Source organism: Pantherophis guttatus, chromosome 15, assembly GCF_059756535.1.
Source record: "Pantherophis guttatus breed Tessera chromosome 15, ASM5975653v1, whole genome shotgun sequence".
Taxonomy (NCBI): domain Eukaryota; kingdom Metazoa; phylum Chordata; class Lepidosauria; order Squamata; family Colubridae; genus Pantherophis; species Pantherophis guttatus.
The window spans coordinates 15,484,586-15,499,142 of record NC_142077.1 but is presented as its reverse complement, the minus strand read 5'-3'; the positions used below and the strand labels follow the sequence as shown (position 1 = coordinate 15,499,142).

Sequence of the window (14,557 nt, the reverse complement as noted above, 5' to 3'; positions counted from 1 at the left end):
CCAGGGGTGAAATTCACTTACCTTCCCTACCGGTTCGCAAATGTGTGTGCACTGGTGGGCCACAACAGCTATATGGATTCTTCCTTCGACTTCTGTCAATCCTGTCTCCAGGCTCAAAAGTGCATTTGAGACACAACGTGGCATCTGGAGAATTGATCTGGTGAATTTGGATTGAAGTACTTCTAATGATGTAAAACATGAAGCTGACGGTCCAAGCAACGTCCCATAAAGGAGCTGTGCTAGCGACTTGGGCACAAAAAGCTGAAGAGCAGCAGGGACATAGTAGCCTCCCTTTGTGCGGAAACAATGAAGAATGGTGCTGGCTGATCTTTGGCCCAGGGCAGCTGCATCTCTCTTGAACCCTTGGCCTGAATGGCCACCCCCAGGGATTTGAAGGTGCTTCCCTGCTCTATTTTGTGGCCCTTTAGATACCATGAATCAAGTTTTGGCCTTTTTGATCTTTGTTTTCTCATCATTTATGCCCAGTTGATTGTAATTACAGTGCTGGAGAAGGGCTCGCAAGGCTCTTTTCAGGCCTACTGGTGTCCTGGAGAGGATCACAGGGGCATATGCATAGAGGAGGAGGGCGATGCTTCGGTCACCTATTTTTTGGGGGGCGGGTGATTTAGTTTATTTAGTCATTTTACAATGCCAGTTATGTAACAGTTGAAAAGCGGGGGGGGGCAAAATGCCCCCGTTTAACCCCCTTTTGAGTTTTAACTGACTTCGAGAGGGACCCCTGCATATCACACCTCACCTTGAGGGATGTTTTAGTATGCAGGGCAGGTAAGAGATGAAGAAGCCTGTGGTCAATTGAGGCAGCTTCCAGCTTCTCCCATAGCTTAGTCCTGGGAACCGTATCAAAGGCTGCCTTGAGATCTATGAAGCAGGCGTAGAATGATGCAGGTCTATTTGATATGTATTTTTCCATCAGTTGATGAAGAACTAAGCACTGATCGGTAGTGCCTCTCCCCTCTCTAAACCCGGCTCCCTCTTCAGCTATCAAATTCTCCAGAGCCAGCCACTCTCCATCTGGAGGTGTTTTCCATCAGGATGACCAGGGAGAAGATTAGCCTGACAACTTTCTTCTTGATCAACCCATGCTTTCTGGGAATCAACCTCTTGTTTTCAAAGAGTTTATGAATCATCTTTTTCCTCCTCTGTTCATTTTATTTTCATTTGCTCTAGAATGTTCCCTATAGTTGACCAATTGTGTCAATTATATTTTCTCTCTATTTTGTCAGTATATGATGGACAAATCTTTCTCAACCTTTACATTCACTTATGAAGATAATGGCAGCATTTGTATCCTAATTAAGAGATCAGACAATTGTGGAAGAAAGATTCAATGTGGGATAAGAAACAAAGTTTTCAACTTTTCAAATTCCTGGATGTTCCCATTCTAGTTTCATCCCTTTCTGGAGAAGAATGAATTTTGGAATATTTCTCGAAGAAAACTGTACTTGGACCAAAATGGAGAGATAACAGCAGATCTGGGCATCAGAATCTTCTTGGTTCTCCCCAAGGGAGATGTCAGGAGAGACATTCTGGCATATTTTGAAAGGCAGAGACTTTCTATCGACCAAGATGCTCTTTCACGGCTAAAGTTGCTCAATAAGGTGGGAGAAATTTTGGTGTCTTTTCTCTGTTTTCCAAAGCCTGAGGTCCCATTTCAAGTGGGCAAAGCCTGGAGTCTCCAGGGTGGTTGGCCTCCCATGCCAGGTGGTGTCATCTGATTGTAGTTCTTCAACTGACGGGACCTAAGTGGAGTGGCTTTGCCATGTTTTATGGAAACCTTTCAAGATCTTACTGGTCAGAGGTTTCTTTCTTCATCACTGTTTAATTTCATATTATAAAATCTAATGGAAAGAAGTTTCCTAAATCTTTTATGGTAAACTTTATTCTCAGTTTTAACATGAATATATCAGCATACTTAAATCTTTTTTCAATTCCATCCCTCTAGACTTTATTAAGTAGAAAAGTACTTGATTGTAATGTTAAATTCCAAAAGCAAAAGGGAGGAACTAAAGGAAGAATCTGCCATTAGTTATATCTTCTATATCTGTTTAGAAGTAGTCAGAGGTTTCCTATTTACCTCAGTGAAGACCTGGGGCTACTTGTCTCCATTCATTTTTCCCTCCATTTTCCATGGACGGAGAGTCCTAACACCTTTTCTTTGGCATTCCTTTTCTTCTGCTCAGTCCCTGCCTCAGTCCAAATGTGTAGAAAGTTGCCATCCTGGATTTGTCAAGAGGGCTCGAGAAGGAGAGCCAGTTTGCTGCTATGACTGCGTTCCTTGTCCGGAGGGGACCTTCTCCACTCAGGAAGGTGGCTCACACTGAGGAAAATGGGAGGCTTTGTGGAAATGGATCCATCCAGAACCTTTTCATGAAAGTGGAAGTTAAAAGACAGATGGAAGCTCATCTGGGTTTTTTATTTTTAACCTGCACAATTTCTTACCTAAAAGGAAGTAAATCAAAAAGATTTTGAAGGAGGGGTTGGGAAGAGATGGGAGCTGAGAGATAGTGGCTGGCCCAAACCTATCTATTCAGATTTCATGTTTAAAGTGAAAATTTCTCTTTAGTGTGGATGTTTCCTGCCACATTTACCTTTCTGGAACCATCTGAGTTCTTTGAAACTTGAGGAACTGTCTTAGGTCCATCACCTGGAAGGATTACTATGATACCTTCTACATGGGCCTCCTCTTGAGGATCTCTGAGTTGCTGGTCCACAGGGAGGTAGTGTGGATAGTTATGGGGGAACCTCATTACATGAATATTCTGACAGCCAATTAGATATCCCAGGATAGGAACCCTCTGAGTCAATATATTAAGAAGTGCCATGGGAGACTTCCAGTGGCACCGCAGGCGTCAATGGCTGCTCCTTCTGGAGCACTAGACCCGCAATCTCGTTAAAGCTGCTAGAACAGCGAAAATCAGCTGTCTAGCGGCTTGGAAACTTTCCCCTCAGGAAAAGGGGGGAAAGAGAGCAGCCAGACTTGGGTAGAGCTCCCCAAGAGCCCCAGGAACAATTTTGGGGACTTGAAGGGTGAGAGCTCCCTGGAAGCCTGACATAAGCTCCAGACCCGGGACGCTTCTGCTTAAAGCAGAACAAGACTCCGCGACCACTCCTGCAACAATTTTACAACATACTGGATACAAAAGCAGGCAGAGCGAAGTCAGGAGGGACTCTAATTGCAAGTATCAAACTTTAACTCCTGTGTATTGAATACTTCCTTCTTGATTGCCAGGGGAAGAAAGTGAAAGGAAATGGCGCCGAGTCTTAATTGGGCGTGGTAATGAAAGTTAACTGTAAAGTACTTCTCAGCACTGACAGCCCTTGCTGATAATAACTGAAATTTGTTTTAAAAGAAAGAAGAATTAAATTGGACTGCAGATAAATTTAAAACTTACTGAGGATTGGAAATTAATTGGAAACTAAGCAGATTTATTGGATTTACTGTGCTGGCTGTTGTTAAAGTTTTAAACTGAAATTGGAAAGTGGAAAGTGGCTTCTAGGCAAATAAAAACAGCTGTGCCCAAAAGTGCGGGGAGCTCTCCTGCCCCACCATCTAAATTACAATCTTTGTCAGCCCCAGTAGAACCACAAGTTTTAACATTGGAAGCCTTGCAGCAAGCCTTAAAGCTACAAGACTTTACTTTAGAGGGGAACATTACCTCTGCCTTTGAGGAAAAAATGAAGGAAGTGACTGAAAAAATGAATGAAGTGATTGAAGAAATGGCAGAAATTAAAGATGTAATTCAAGTTTGAAATAAGGAAATTAGAGAAGACATTATTTTTGCATTTCAGGGTCTGGCAAGCCATATTGAAGGGTTAGATGAAAGATTAGAGGAAATTAATCAATCCAACTTGAATCTGGAGAATAAAATTTCAAATAAATCAAAATTTTAATCTGTTTTAAATTATTGGGATTTTTTAATTGTCTCGGGCTAAATTATTTAATCTGGTTTTAATTATGTCTTTTAACTTTTGTATTTATGTATTTTATTTTGTGCCTGTTCCTGCCCTTCGGGAGTAGGGCGGTATATAAATCTAAAATTTAAAAAAAAAATGGGGGAAGTTCAGACACAGATGGAGAGGGCAGACTCAGAGGTGATGATGATACAATATAGGTCGATGGAATTTGCTATAAGAGTAAGAGGTTTGAAAGAAAACAATCAAGAGAACCTGAGACAGATTTTTGCAGAAACCTTTGTACAGATAATTGGAGAAAGAAAGGAAGATCTGGAATGGCAAGTTGACAAAATTTATCGTGTAAATTCATGGGTGGCCAGACAGAGAAATTTACCAAGAGACATTGTAATCTACTTCACAACAAGGAGGATAAGAAATGAAATTCTACAGGCTTCTTACAAAAACAAACTCCAAGTGGCAGGGCAGGAGGTTTTAACATTGAAAGAAATCCCCCCCAAAATGTTGAGAACAAGGAAGGACTATGCCTTTTTGGTGGAAGAACTCAGAAAGCACCAGATACAGTATAGATGGGAGGTTCCAACCGGAATGGTGGTGAATTATTCAGGACAGAGATATCGTCTTAATACAGTATGGAAGGCAAGAGATTTTTACTCCAACATATTAAAGGCTGGAGTTTCATCTTCCCCAGAAACTAGAAGAAGAAAGGAAGCAGAGGAAGCAAGAAAGGGAGAGAAAGAAGTTATGCAGGCCCAGGCACAGGCTCAAGGAGGGGCCTTGATTGCTGAAGAAGATTTAATACAACTTACGAGCTCAGCCCAAGACCTGGAGCTATTTGGCAAAACAGAGGAACCAAAGGACCAAAGGCAGACTCAAGCAGCAACTAAACGTAAAGAGGAATTAAAGGTGCAGCAGGCTCAGATAAAAACACAAGAAATCACAAAAACAGAAGCAGTGTGGGGGGGGGGCAAGGCCGAAGATCAAAGTGAAAGATGACCTTCAGCTAATGCTTCAAAAGCTTCAAATTGCCAAAGATGGCAAATAAATTCCTAACTTGGAATGTCAATGGTTTAAACTCACCGCAAAAGAGGAGGAAAATATTTCATTACCTGAAACAGTATAAAAATGACATTATTTGCTTACAAGAGACACATATTATAACGAAAGATCAAAAATATTTAATAAATGCAAGGTTAGGGACACATTTTGTAGCATCTGCACCAGAAGAGAAAAACGGTATAGTTATATACCTAAAAAAAAGGCTTAATAGCTAAATTAATTGAAGCAGATGTGTAAGGAAGATATGTTGCAATTGAAATCTTAATAGAAGGCAAAAAAGCACTCCTGATTGGAATATATGCACCAAACCAACAACAAGAAAAATTCTACAAGATCTTACATGCTAAACTAATACAATGGGACTACAAATCGTACATATTGATGGGAGATTGGAATGGAGTTTTGGATACTAAAAAGGACAAAAAAGGATCTTTGCAAAATACTCAAACGCGTGCCAGATTGCCTAAATCCTTTTTTGATATGATGGAAGACATGGAGCTGAGAGATAGCTGGCATGAGCGTAATGTAGAAGAAAAAGATTTTACTTTTTTTTCTGATAGACACCAGTCATTCTCTAGGATTGACTTTATATTAATTACTAACGATTTCCTTTCCAGGGTGAAGAAAACGAAGATATGTCCAAGAACATTAACAGATCATAACCCGGTTTGGATGGAATTAGTGCATGAAAAGGGGCCCAGGAAGTCCTGGAGGCTGAATGAAAATTTGTTTAGATATGAGGAAAATGTGAAAGAATGTAAAAAATGTATGAAAGAATTTTTTGTTATGAACATGCATAAAGGTACATCTATGGAAATGGTTTGGGATGCAAGTAAAGCATATATGAGAGGTATTTTAATATATTTGAACAATAAATATAGACGTAGACAGGAAAGAAAAGAGAAGGAACTAGAAGAGGAAATAAAAAATAAAGAGCAAGTATTAATATTAAATCCAACAGATAAGAAAATAAAAGAAGCAATTAAATTATTGCGAGGGCAATTTAACATGTTGATGGCAGACCAGGTGGCAACTAATTTGCAATATGCCAAACATAATACTTTTTGTAATGCTAACAAGCCAGGTAGATGGTTGGCATATTTGCTTAGAAAAAAACAAAAATCACGCACTATAGAGAAAATAGAATATAAGGGTAAAGAGTTTATCAGCAAAATATGATTAAAAAAGCATTTTTAGAATTTTATACAAAGTTGTATACTAGTGATAAAATTCAAGGTACAGATATAGATAAATATTTACAGCAGGAGAATATTTCTATAGTTTCAGAAGAGCAAAGGGAAAATTTGTTTGAAAATACATACTCTTTTGGTGAAATTGTTAAGGAACACATCTTGGAAATTGATCTTGCTATTAGTTTAAGATCTTTGTTGAAAGATAGAAAGATAGAATATTAAGGAAATATTATTTTTTGGCTTTCTCAGATACACAAATGTGCACCAAGTGCCCAGATGATAAACATCCAAATGTGGGCAGAGTCCAATGTATCCCCAAAATTATAACCTTCCTGTTTTATGAAGAACTTCTGGGCATCATCCTGGTCTCTTTTGCCCTTCTCTTCTTCCTAACCACAGGCCTTGTTTTAATCATCTTCATGAAATATCAAGAAACTCCCATTGTCAAAGCCAACAACAGGGACCTCTCCTACATCCTCCTGGTCTCCCTCCTGCTTTGTTTCTTGTCTCCTCTTTTCTTCATTGGTCAACCAAGGAAAGCCACCTGCCTTCTCCGACAAACAGTTTTCAGCATCATCTTCTCAGTTGCCGTTTCTTCTCTCTTGGCCAAAACCATCACGGTGGTTCTTGCTTTCCTGGCCACAAAACCAGGAAACCGAGTGAACAGATGGTTGGGAAAGGGCTTGGCCAACTCCATCATCCTTTCTTGTTCTGCTGTCCAAATTCTCATCTGCTCCATCTGGCTGGGAGTTTCTCCCCCCTTCCCTGACTCTGACCTCCACTCCCAGCCTGGAGAGATCATCCTGCAATGCAACGAAGGGGCCGTTGTCATGTTCTACGTCACCCTCAGCTACATGGGCTTCCTGGCTGCCATCTGCTTCACGGTGGCTTTCCTGGCCAGGAACCTGCCTGGGGCCTTCAACGAAGCCAAGCTGATCACCTTCAGCATGCTGGTCTTCTGCAGTGTCTGGGTGACTTTTGTGCCCACCTACCTGAGCACCAAAGGGAAATACATGGTGGCTGTGCAGGTCTTCTCCATCCTGGCCTCCAGTGCTGGTCTGCTGGTCTGCATCTTCATCCCCAAGTGCTACATTATCCTTGGGAGGCCAGACCTCAACACAAAGGAGCAGCTCACAGGCAGAACAAATGTAAAAACATGAGAAATAACACAAATATGATATTGGAAGAATTATTACATTTTCTTTTATTTGAAAGGAGATATTAAGTCCTTATATAGTATGCAGAAGTGAAAGAAAATCATATCTATATGTTCCACAATGGAAATTTTTGAATGACTGGAATTCTTGTTGTTCCCTCCCCTTTCAATAAATCTTGCTAAAGAGAACTCTGAGAGTTATTCAGAGGAATTTGCCAGCTACTTTATGTGACACTTATAGAAAATAATGTGGGCACTTGTTCCTACTGACAGCAGCTAAAAGTGTGTGTGTGAGAGAGAGAGAGCAGGAAAAGAGGTCAGAGGGAGCTGTGGGAACCAAGCACCAGCCTGGTTGCCTGATCCTCTCCACGAGAATGTCGGAATGATGTGAAATGCCATGTTTGACTGTCTCTCAGCTGGGGAGGGAAATCTTATATAATTCTTTCTTGATTTCCTGATAAAAGCTCCTTTGCAGAAAGAATTTGGCAGAACAGCTGTCTGGGATTTCAGTTTGGGATTGTTTTTATTTTGGTACATTAAATAATTTAATTACACTAAAATAATAAAAAAGTAAATAAAAAAATAAAATGTGTAAAGAAATTTCAACTTTACACTTTGTATATTTTTTTCTTTCCTCAACCAGAGAAAGAAAATAGCAGTTTTCAGGCCCTTTAATTTTCAACTCCACAATTTCTACCTAAAGCATTTTCTCTGCTCCTCTTCCAAGCTTGTCTTGTCTGTGAAGGGCTGGAGAAGATGCCCAGAGAAAGGGGAACTTGAGACTCTCCCCAGGAGGAGGTGGAAGGCAGGGGCGAAATTCAAAAATTTTCCCTACAGGTTCTGTGGGCGTGGCTTGGTGGGCGTGGCTTGGTGGTCATGTGACTGGGTAGCCGTGGCTTGGTGGTCATGTGACTAGGAAAACCCACTATCAGACTTTACACAAAAATAACACAAAAGCTATGCAACTGACTCAGACACAATGCAAAAGCAGCTGGACTTCACACAAAATGTCTGCCACAGAGAGATCAAAAACAAACTATCACACTTTACACAAAAATTGTGTTTTGTGATGAGCTTTCCCCCCTCCCCCAGGAATGTGCATATTCCAGCTGTGGAACAAGAAGCGCTCCTAAAACAAAATGTTCCTTTTTATTATTATTTTTTTTATGAAGATGATCATGGCATATAATAGAAAATAAAGGTAGGAAAGGAAAGGGAAAGGGAAAGAAAGGAGAAGGAGAAGAGTGGACTAAAGAGGAAAAGAAAAGAAAGGGGAAGGAAAGGAAAGGAAAGGAGTGGAATAGCTGAAAAGTCCAAAGTCCAAGAAAAAGGCTTCTTCCCCCCAATTCAGAACCGCCGATTCCTCCTCTGGGGTTGGAAGCATCTGGCCAGGACACCCCCCTCCTCCCTCCTCCCTTTCTCCCCCCCCCTTCTGCCCTCGGAAGAGTTGCTGCCTGGATGAGGAGGGGGGAGAGGCAGAGGGGGGAGAGACTTGGGGGTCACAGACAGACACCCTCCAATCTGAAGGGAAGACAGGAAAGCCCTCAGCTAAACCAGGAACAGGCAGAGAGGATCTGCAGGGATCCCTCCTAATCCAGAAGGATCCTCCTTCCCTCCAGCCCCCCTCCCAATAACCCCCCACCCCCGCCTGACAGCTGCTGTTTTCTTCTTTTGCCTCGCCTAGCCAGCCTTTTTTTCTCTGCTTCTCCCCCCCCCCCCATGGAATTATAGAGGCGGAGGGGGGGGCAGAAGCAGCCCCTTCCTTCAGCGAAGCCCCCTCCGGGTTTCCAAGGCCCAGGAGCCGCTGCGATGTCCCTGGACTTCTCCGCGCAACCCACCTTCCGACAGAAGCCAATTCAGAGATCCAGTAGATTCCGCTCCCATCCCACCCGCCCGCCCATTGGCTAGCCATTCCTGCAGGATTCGCACCCTCTGCCCTCGGAGGTTGGGAATCCACCTCCCTTCTAACCTGGCTGCCTTCGAGTTCGATCCCGGACTCAGCCCCGCTCGCAGGCTTTCTCCCCCCCACCCACCCCGCCCTTATTTTCGAAAAAAAAAAGAAAGAAAAGACGGGAATGAGAAGTTTGAAGAGGGATTTCTCTGTCACCACCAAAAAGACAATCGCAAAGCAGGAGGTGGAGCTGGCACAGAATGCAAGGAAAGCTTCTCCCCCTTAATACAGGACCCTCAGGAAGAGAGAAGCGAAAGGAAAGGAGGGAGGGAGAGAGAGAGAGAAGAGAAAGGAGAGAGAGAGAGAGAGAGAGAAGAGAAAGGAGAGAGAGAGAGAGAGAGAGAATGCCAGCGCAGCCCCCCCACCCCCCAGGCCAAGCGTCCCGCTGCTGCCCCCGCCCAGCGCCTCCAGGGCTCGGCAGAGAGAGACCCCTCCTCGGAGCCCCGGTTGGCCACGGAGCCCCTCCAGCGGAGCCTGAGCGCCGGGGGCTGTGCAGGGGCTGGAGGGCCGGGGCCAAGGCTAGGCAAGCCCCCCGCCCAACTTCTCCGGAGGGACGGCGGAGTTCCCGGCCAGGCTCCTCCGGGGCAGAGAAAGGACTCGGGGCCGCACCTGGCGCTCTGCACATGCTCGGGTGCCCCGAGTCGCTCTCGCAATCAGCCCGCTCAGGACCCAGCGGGGCAGAAAGCCCCCCACCCCCACCCGCCGCAATGGAGAAGACCCAGGGGGAGGGGAGGGGAGGGGAAGCCGCCGCCCGCCTTCCTCTCGGCCCCCGCCCGGACGAGGCAGCCCCCACCAGCCGCGCCTGGCCTGCCCCCCCCTCCTGCCACAGCCCCTTCCCCGCCTCCGCCGCCGTCCCTGCTGCCAGCCCCTCGCAACTGGGAGGCCGGCCGGTGCCCGAAGAGCCTCCCTCCCGCCCTCTCCTGCCCGGGCTCTCCAGGGGTCGCAGAGGAAGGCGGATTTCCCCTCCTGGGCAGGTTGCTTAGAGGGGGGAGACCCAGCCCAGGACGCGGCTGCCCCTCCCCTCCCGGCTTCCCCCGCTCCAGGTGGCAGGTCCTCCTAGCTGCCCCCCCCCAGGGAAGCCCCCAGCCCCCAGGAGCAAGGCAGCCCCCTCGCCCTCCAGCCCCCTGGGCTTCCCCACCCGCAACCGAAACCCCCCGAGGAAGCCTCCGGATCCGCCCAGCCACGGTCGGTCTCCACTGCAGAGACTGGCGTTGAGTTGCAGCGTGGAAGAAGAAGAGCCGGCGGGGCTGATGGACTCTGGAGTCTCTCCAGCAATGGGGTCACTCAGTGGGCAACGGCTGGTTTTGCTGGGCTGGTTGAGAATGTGGCGTTCTTCGCCTTTGGGCTAAAGCAATTTGACTGGTTTCCTTCGTCTTTCCCCCCATATTCCATTTTATGGAGCTTTATTTGGCTTCCCTGACTCAACGAGGGAACTTTTCCTGGAAACTCCCCAGGCGGAAAGGCTGCAGCTGCCCAGCAGAGGAGGAAACCCCGGTCAGTGAAGCCCTTTCAGCTTCCTCTGAGCATCCGAGGACGGATAAGACCATCCGGGCCCTTCAAAGCCACCCAGGGATTCCGAGTCCCTCCTTCCCTCCAGGATCTACTCCGTTTGTGGACTTCTGGTCCTTCCTTTCCTCTCCGACTGCAATGCCTCTCCTGGGGGTCGAGGGATCAACAGGTTCGGCCAATCAGGAGGTTTCCTCTACAATCCTACCGGCTCCTCTTTCCTCTTCGGGAATTGGCTTTGTAGTCCTAGGGGGGGCTCTGAAGAATTTCTCCACTCAAGCAATGCCGGGAAGGGAGTAGGATTGCGCAGTGCAGGTAAAGCAGATGGCGCCCCCTTGTATTTCGTACTACAAATCCCATCAACTCCAGCCAATGCGAGCAACGTCGTGGATTCTGAGGATTGTAATCCAAAGCAAGGCTCCAGCTCCTATTCGCCTACTCCTTTCCCTTCGAGGCTGCGCTGCATCCGGCTGGGGCCAAACGGAGGCCGGTGGTTGGGGAAGGTCCGGAGCAGCTGCGGCGCCAGGAAGGGGGGAGGAGGGGAGGAGGGAAGCGGATCTTCTCTTGGCCCCGGAGAAGGTCCCAGCCCCCCTTTTTTACCTGCGTCCAGGTGAGGTTCCAAGAGTGCCGACATCACTGCGGAGCTTTTAATGCAAGTGCAGAGTTGAGCTCTCTCCACTCTTCGCCCCCCCCCCATGACCTGAAAGGAGGCCCCGGATTTCATTGCCCTCCGTTAGTCTCCCCCCCCCCCTCTTTGTCCCAAGCAGCACCCGAGGATGGCGGTCCTTCTACCTGGCAGGGGCTTCCTAAGAAGCCAGTGGAGGGGCCCCCAAGACAAGAAATTAAACCCTCTTTCTGCCTCCCCTTTTGTCAAGGGCAGCTGGGTGGGGGCCGAGGGGCTCCCAGAGACCCCCAAGCCGGATCGTCTGTTTAGTTGAAAGTCCCAGGGGGAGGAGGGAGAAAGCTCCGCGCTTCTTCGCTCCCCCAATTATAGAAAAGAGCCTCTGGAGAAGGTGAGAGTTGGTCTCCCTTTGGGGGGGGGAGACATAAAAGTGGATCCCTCCGAGATCAAAGTGGGCCAAAACAGGCCTTTTTTTGGGGGGGGTGGAGGTGGAGCCTCCTTTGGGCGAGGCGAGGGGGGAGCCGGGAGATGCAACTGCAGAAAAGGAGCGTTTGGGGAGGGGGCGAGGGGTGCGTGGGGAGGGGGCGAGGGGTTGCTTTGCGAAGGGCAGAGTCTTTGGGGGTGATCTTGGTGGGAGAGTGGCTGGTTGGTTGGCTGGCTGTGGATGGGAGGTCGGGGGTGGGGGGTGTTTTTGTGGGTGCGTGTTGTGGGTGGGGGAGGGGAGCGGTTGAGGAGGAGGAGGGAGGGGCTTAAAGCCAGGGAGGGAAGGAGAGGGAAAGGGGGAGCAGCGGGTGGGGAGCGATCAGAGCGCCCGAGAAAGGCGGCGGAGGAGCTGCGAGAGGAGCGAGTGAAAGAAGCCAAAGAACCGCGGAGATTCTCCCCGAGCGGCTTCAACGGCTCGGCCGGCAGCGCTCCTGGAGTGTCTCCGGTGCTAAGCAGGGATGCTGAGGGTCTCACCTGGATGGGCGACCAGGGCGAACGCTGCGGAAAAGCCAGATTCTCCTCCCTCTTTCCCCCGCCCTTCTCAGAAGCCCCGCCCCCCTTTCCCTCCGCTCTGCCCCAAACTCTGCCAGCTCCTCTCTGCCTCCTTCCCACAGGGGGCGCTTTCCTCCCCATTAGCCCAGTGATTCAGCCGCGGAGACGCTCCGGGTCCAGCGCCCTCCGGACTTCAGCCGAGCAGCCGGGCGGAGCTGGAGGTGCGGGGGGCCCTTCGGGAGGCCATTCAGACAGCGCCGCCGCCCTCGAAGCGCCTCCTTCCTCCGGTCCAACGTCTCCAAGCGGCCCCTCTGGGTCCCTTTCTCGGCCACTGGGACCTCCAGCCTCCCGGGGCTTTGGGGCTGGCTGGGTGGGCTTTGCTCCGCTGTGGAAGGGCTGCGGAATAAGAGGGCGTCACAAATAGCCCCAGAGACTTCGGGGCAGCTGATCAGGGAGGGAACCTCCGTGGAAGGAAAAGACGGGAGAGAGAAAGAGAAAGAAAGAGAGAGAGAGAGAGAGAGAAAGAGGGAGGGAGAGAGAGAAAGAGAGAAAGAAAGAGAGAGAGAAAGAGAAAGAGAGGGAGAGAGAGAAAGAGAGAGAGAGAAAGAGGGAGAGAGCAAGAGAGAAAGAAAGAGAGAAAGAAAGAGAGAGAAAGGGAGAGAAAGAGAAAGAGGGAGGGAGAGGGAGGGAGAGGGAGAGAAAGAAAGAGGGAGGGGAGATGAAGGAATGGCCGGAGTCCAAGACTTGGGATCTCTTCTGAAGAGGGAAACCTTCTCACTGACGGGATCTCTGAGCAGGTCAGGCTGACATTCAGTTATTTGCGGTTACAAAAGAATTGCAAGCGAAGGGCAGGTGAAGGGATGATTGGCATTCCTTTTTCCCCTTTTTCCTTTCTTTTTCCCAGCCCCTCCGGCTCCCTCCTTCCCTTCCTGCCTCCGTTTCCTTCCCCTCCAGACGCCGCAGAGGTCGTGCCAAGGCCCCGGTCCTTGGGCTCAGCCTGGAGGCGGGGAGGATCGCACAAAAACGGCGCCTCCTTCTCCTGCCCCTCCCGCCTCCCCCCCCCATAGACGCAGCCCCCACGCCCGCCCCGCCCCCTTGCGCCGGGGGGGGAGGGGGAAGCAGGAAGAAGCCGCACCAGCCACGCATCAGCCCCCCCCCCCGGAGGTCCTTGCCCCACACTGCCGACCCCCCTCCCCGCTCCTTGCAGGGGAGCCTCCTCTCCTAGCCGCCCCTCCAGCCCCCACCCGCGTTTCCTCCCCTCCCCCCGCCCCTCGCCCAGAGAAAGAGGCTTCCTTTTAGGGACCCCATCAAAGCACAAACGCCTCCGAACAGGGCGGGGGTAGCTCAATAACGGGGGGGGCAGGGGGGGAGGTGGCTGAATCCCGCGGGGAAAAGGGCTTCAGGGTGGCGGCACTGCTGTGGGAAGCTTTTGTCTCACTGGAGATAAAATCGGAAAGGGAGGGGAGGTGGCGGAGGACCCGGAGGTGCCCAGTCTCCCTGGCTTGGGGAGAAGGACGGAGCTTAATGGGCCTCAGCGCAACAGCCGCTCTGAAAGGCAAAGAAAGAAAGAGAGAGGGAAGGGAAGGGAAGGGAAGGGAAGGAAGGAAGGAAGGAAGGAAGGAAGGAAGAAAGAAAGAAAGAAAGAAAGAAAGAAAGAAAGAAAGAAAGAAAGAAAGAAAGAAAGAAAGAAAGAAAGAAAGAAAGAAAGAAAGAAAGAAAGAAGAAAGAAGGCTTTTCTGTCCTGGGGGGGGAGGGGGGAGTTCGGCTGACTCTCCAAACGCTTCTCAGCAGGAGCTGCCAGGGGGAAGGACCGCTGTCTTAGGAGCGCTGGGTCGGATCAAGACCAGGGAAGGGATTAAGGGGGGGGAGGGGAGGGGGGGAGGGGGAGAATTGAGAGACCTCAAATCTGCAGCGGATGAAAAGCTCCAGGTGATGCTGGTCCTCTCGGAAGCTCACCTGGACGCAGGTAAAAAAAAGGGGGACATTGACATCTTTAACCACCCCCCTCAGAAAACCTTGGCTTCCCTCCCGAGGCCCTCCCCCCTTCCAAGGGCTTCCCACTCTGCGCCTGAAATGTAGTGGGTTCCAATGAGCCAGGCAACTCCAAGTGACTTCAACTCTCTTTTATTCCATGTTAAAAGCAAGTAGAAAAAGACTAGAAC

General features: G+C 48.9%; 2 protein-coding genes across 2 annotated transcripts; both read left to right on the top strand.

Moving 5' to 3' along the window:
• The first annotated feature begins 4,092 nt into the window (after positions 1-4,092).
• Positions 4,093-4,929, top strand: LOC148111977 (uncharacterized). The gene has a single exon (XM_087879418.1). It carries the CDS (start codon positions 4,093-4,095, stop codon positions 4,927-4,929), a length of 837 nt encoding a protein of 278 aa, XP_087735544.1.
• A 1,513-nt stretch (positions 4,930-6,442) lies between these two features.
• Positions 6,443-7,345, top strand: LOC148111976 (vomeronasal type-2 receptor 26-like). The gene has a single exon (XM_087879417.1). It carries the CDS (start codon positions 6,443-6,445, stop codon positions 7,343-7,345), a length of 903 nt encoding a protein of 300 aa, XP_087735543.1.
• The last annotated feature ends 7,212 nt before the right edge of the window (positions 7,346-14,557 follow it).

Bases quoted from the DNA above. Each gene is read 5' to 3' on its own strand.
- LOC148111977 (XM_087879418.1), top strand. From the start codon at position 4,093: ATGGAGAGGGCAGACTCAGAGGTGATGATGATACAATATAGGTCGATG.
- LOC148111976 (XM_087879417.1), top strand. From the start codon at position 6,443: ATGTGCACCAAGTGCCCAGATGATAAACATCCAAATGTGGGCAGAGTC.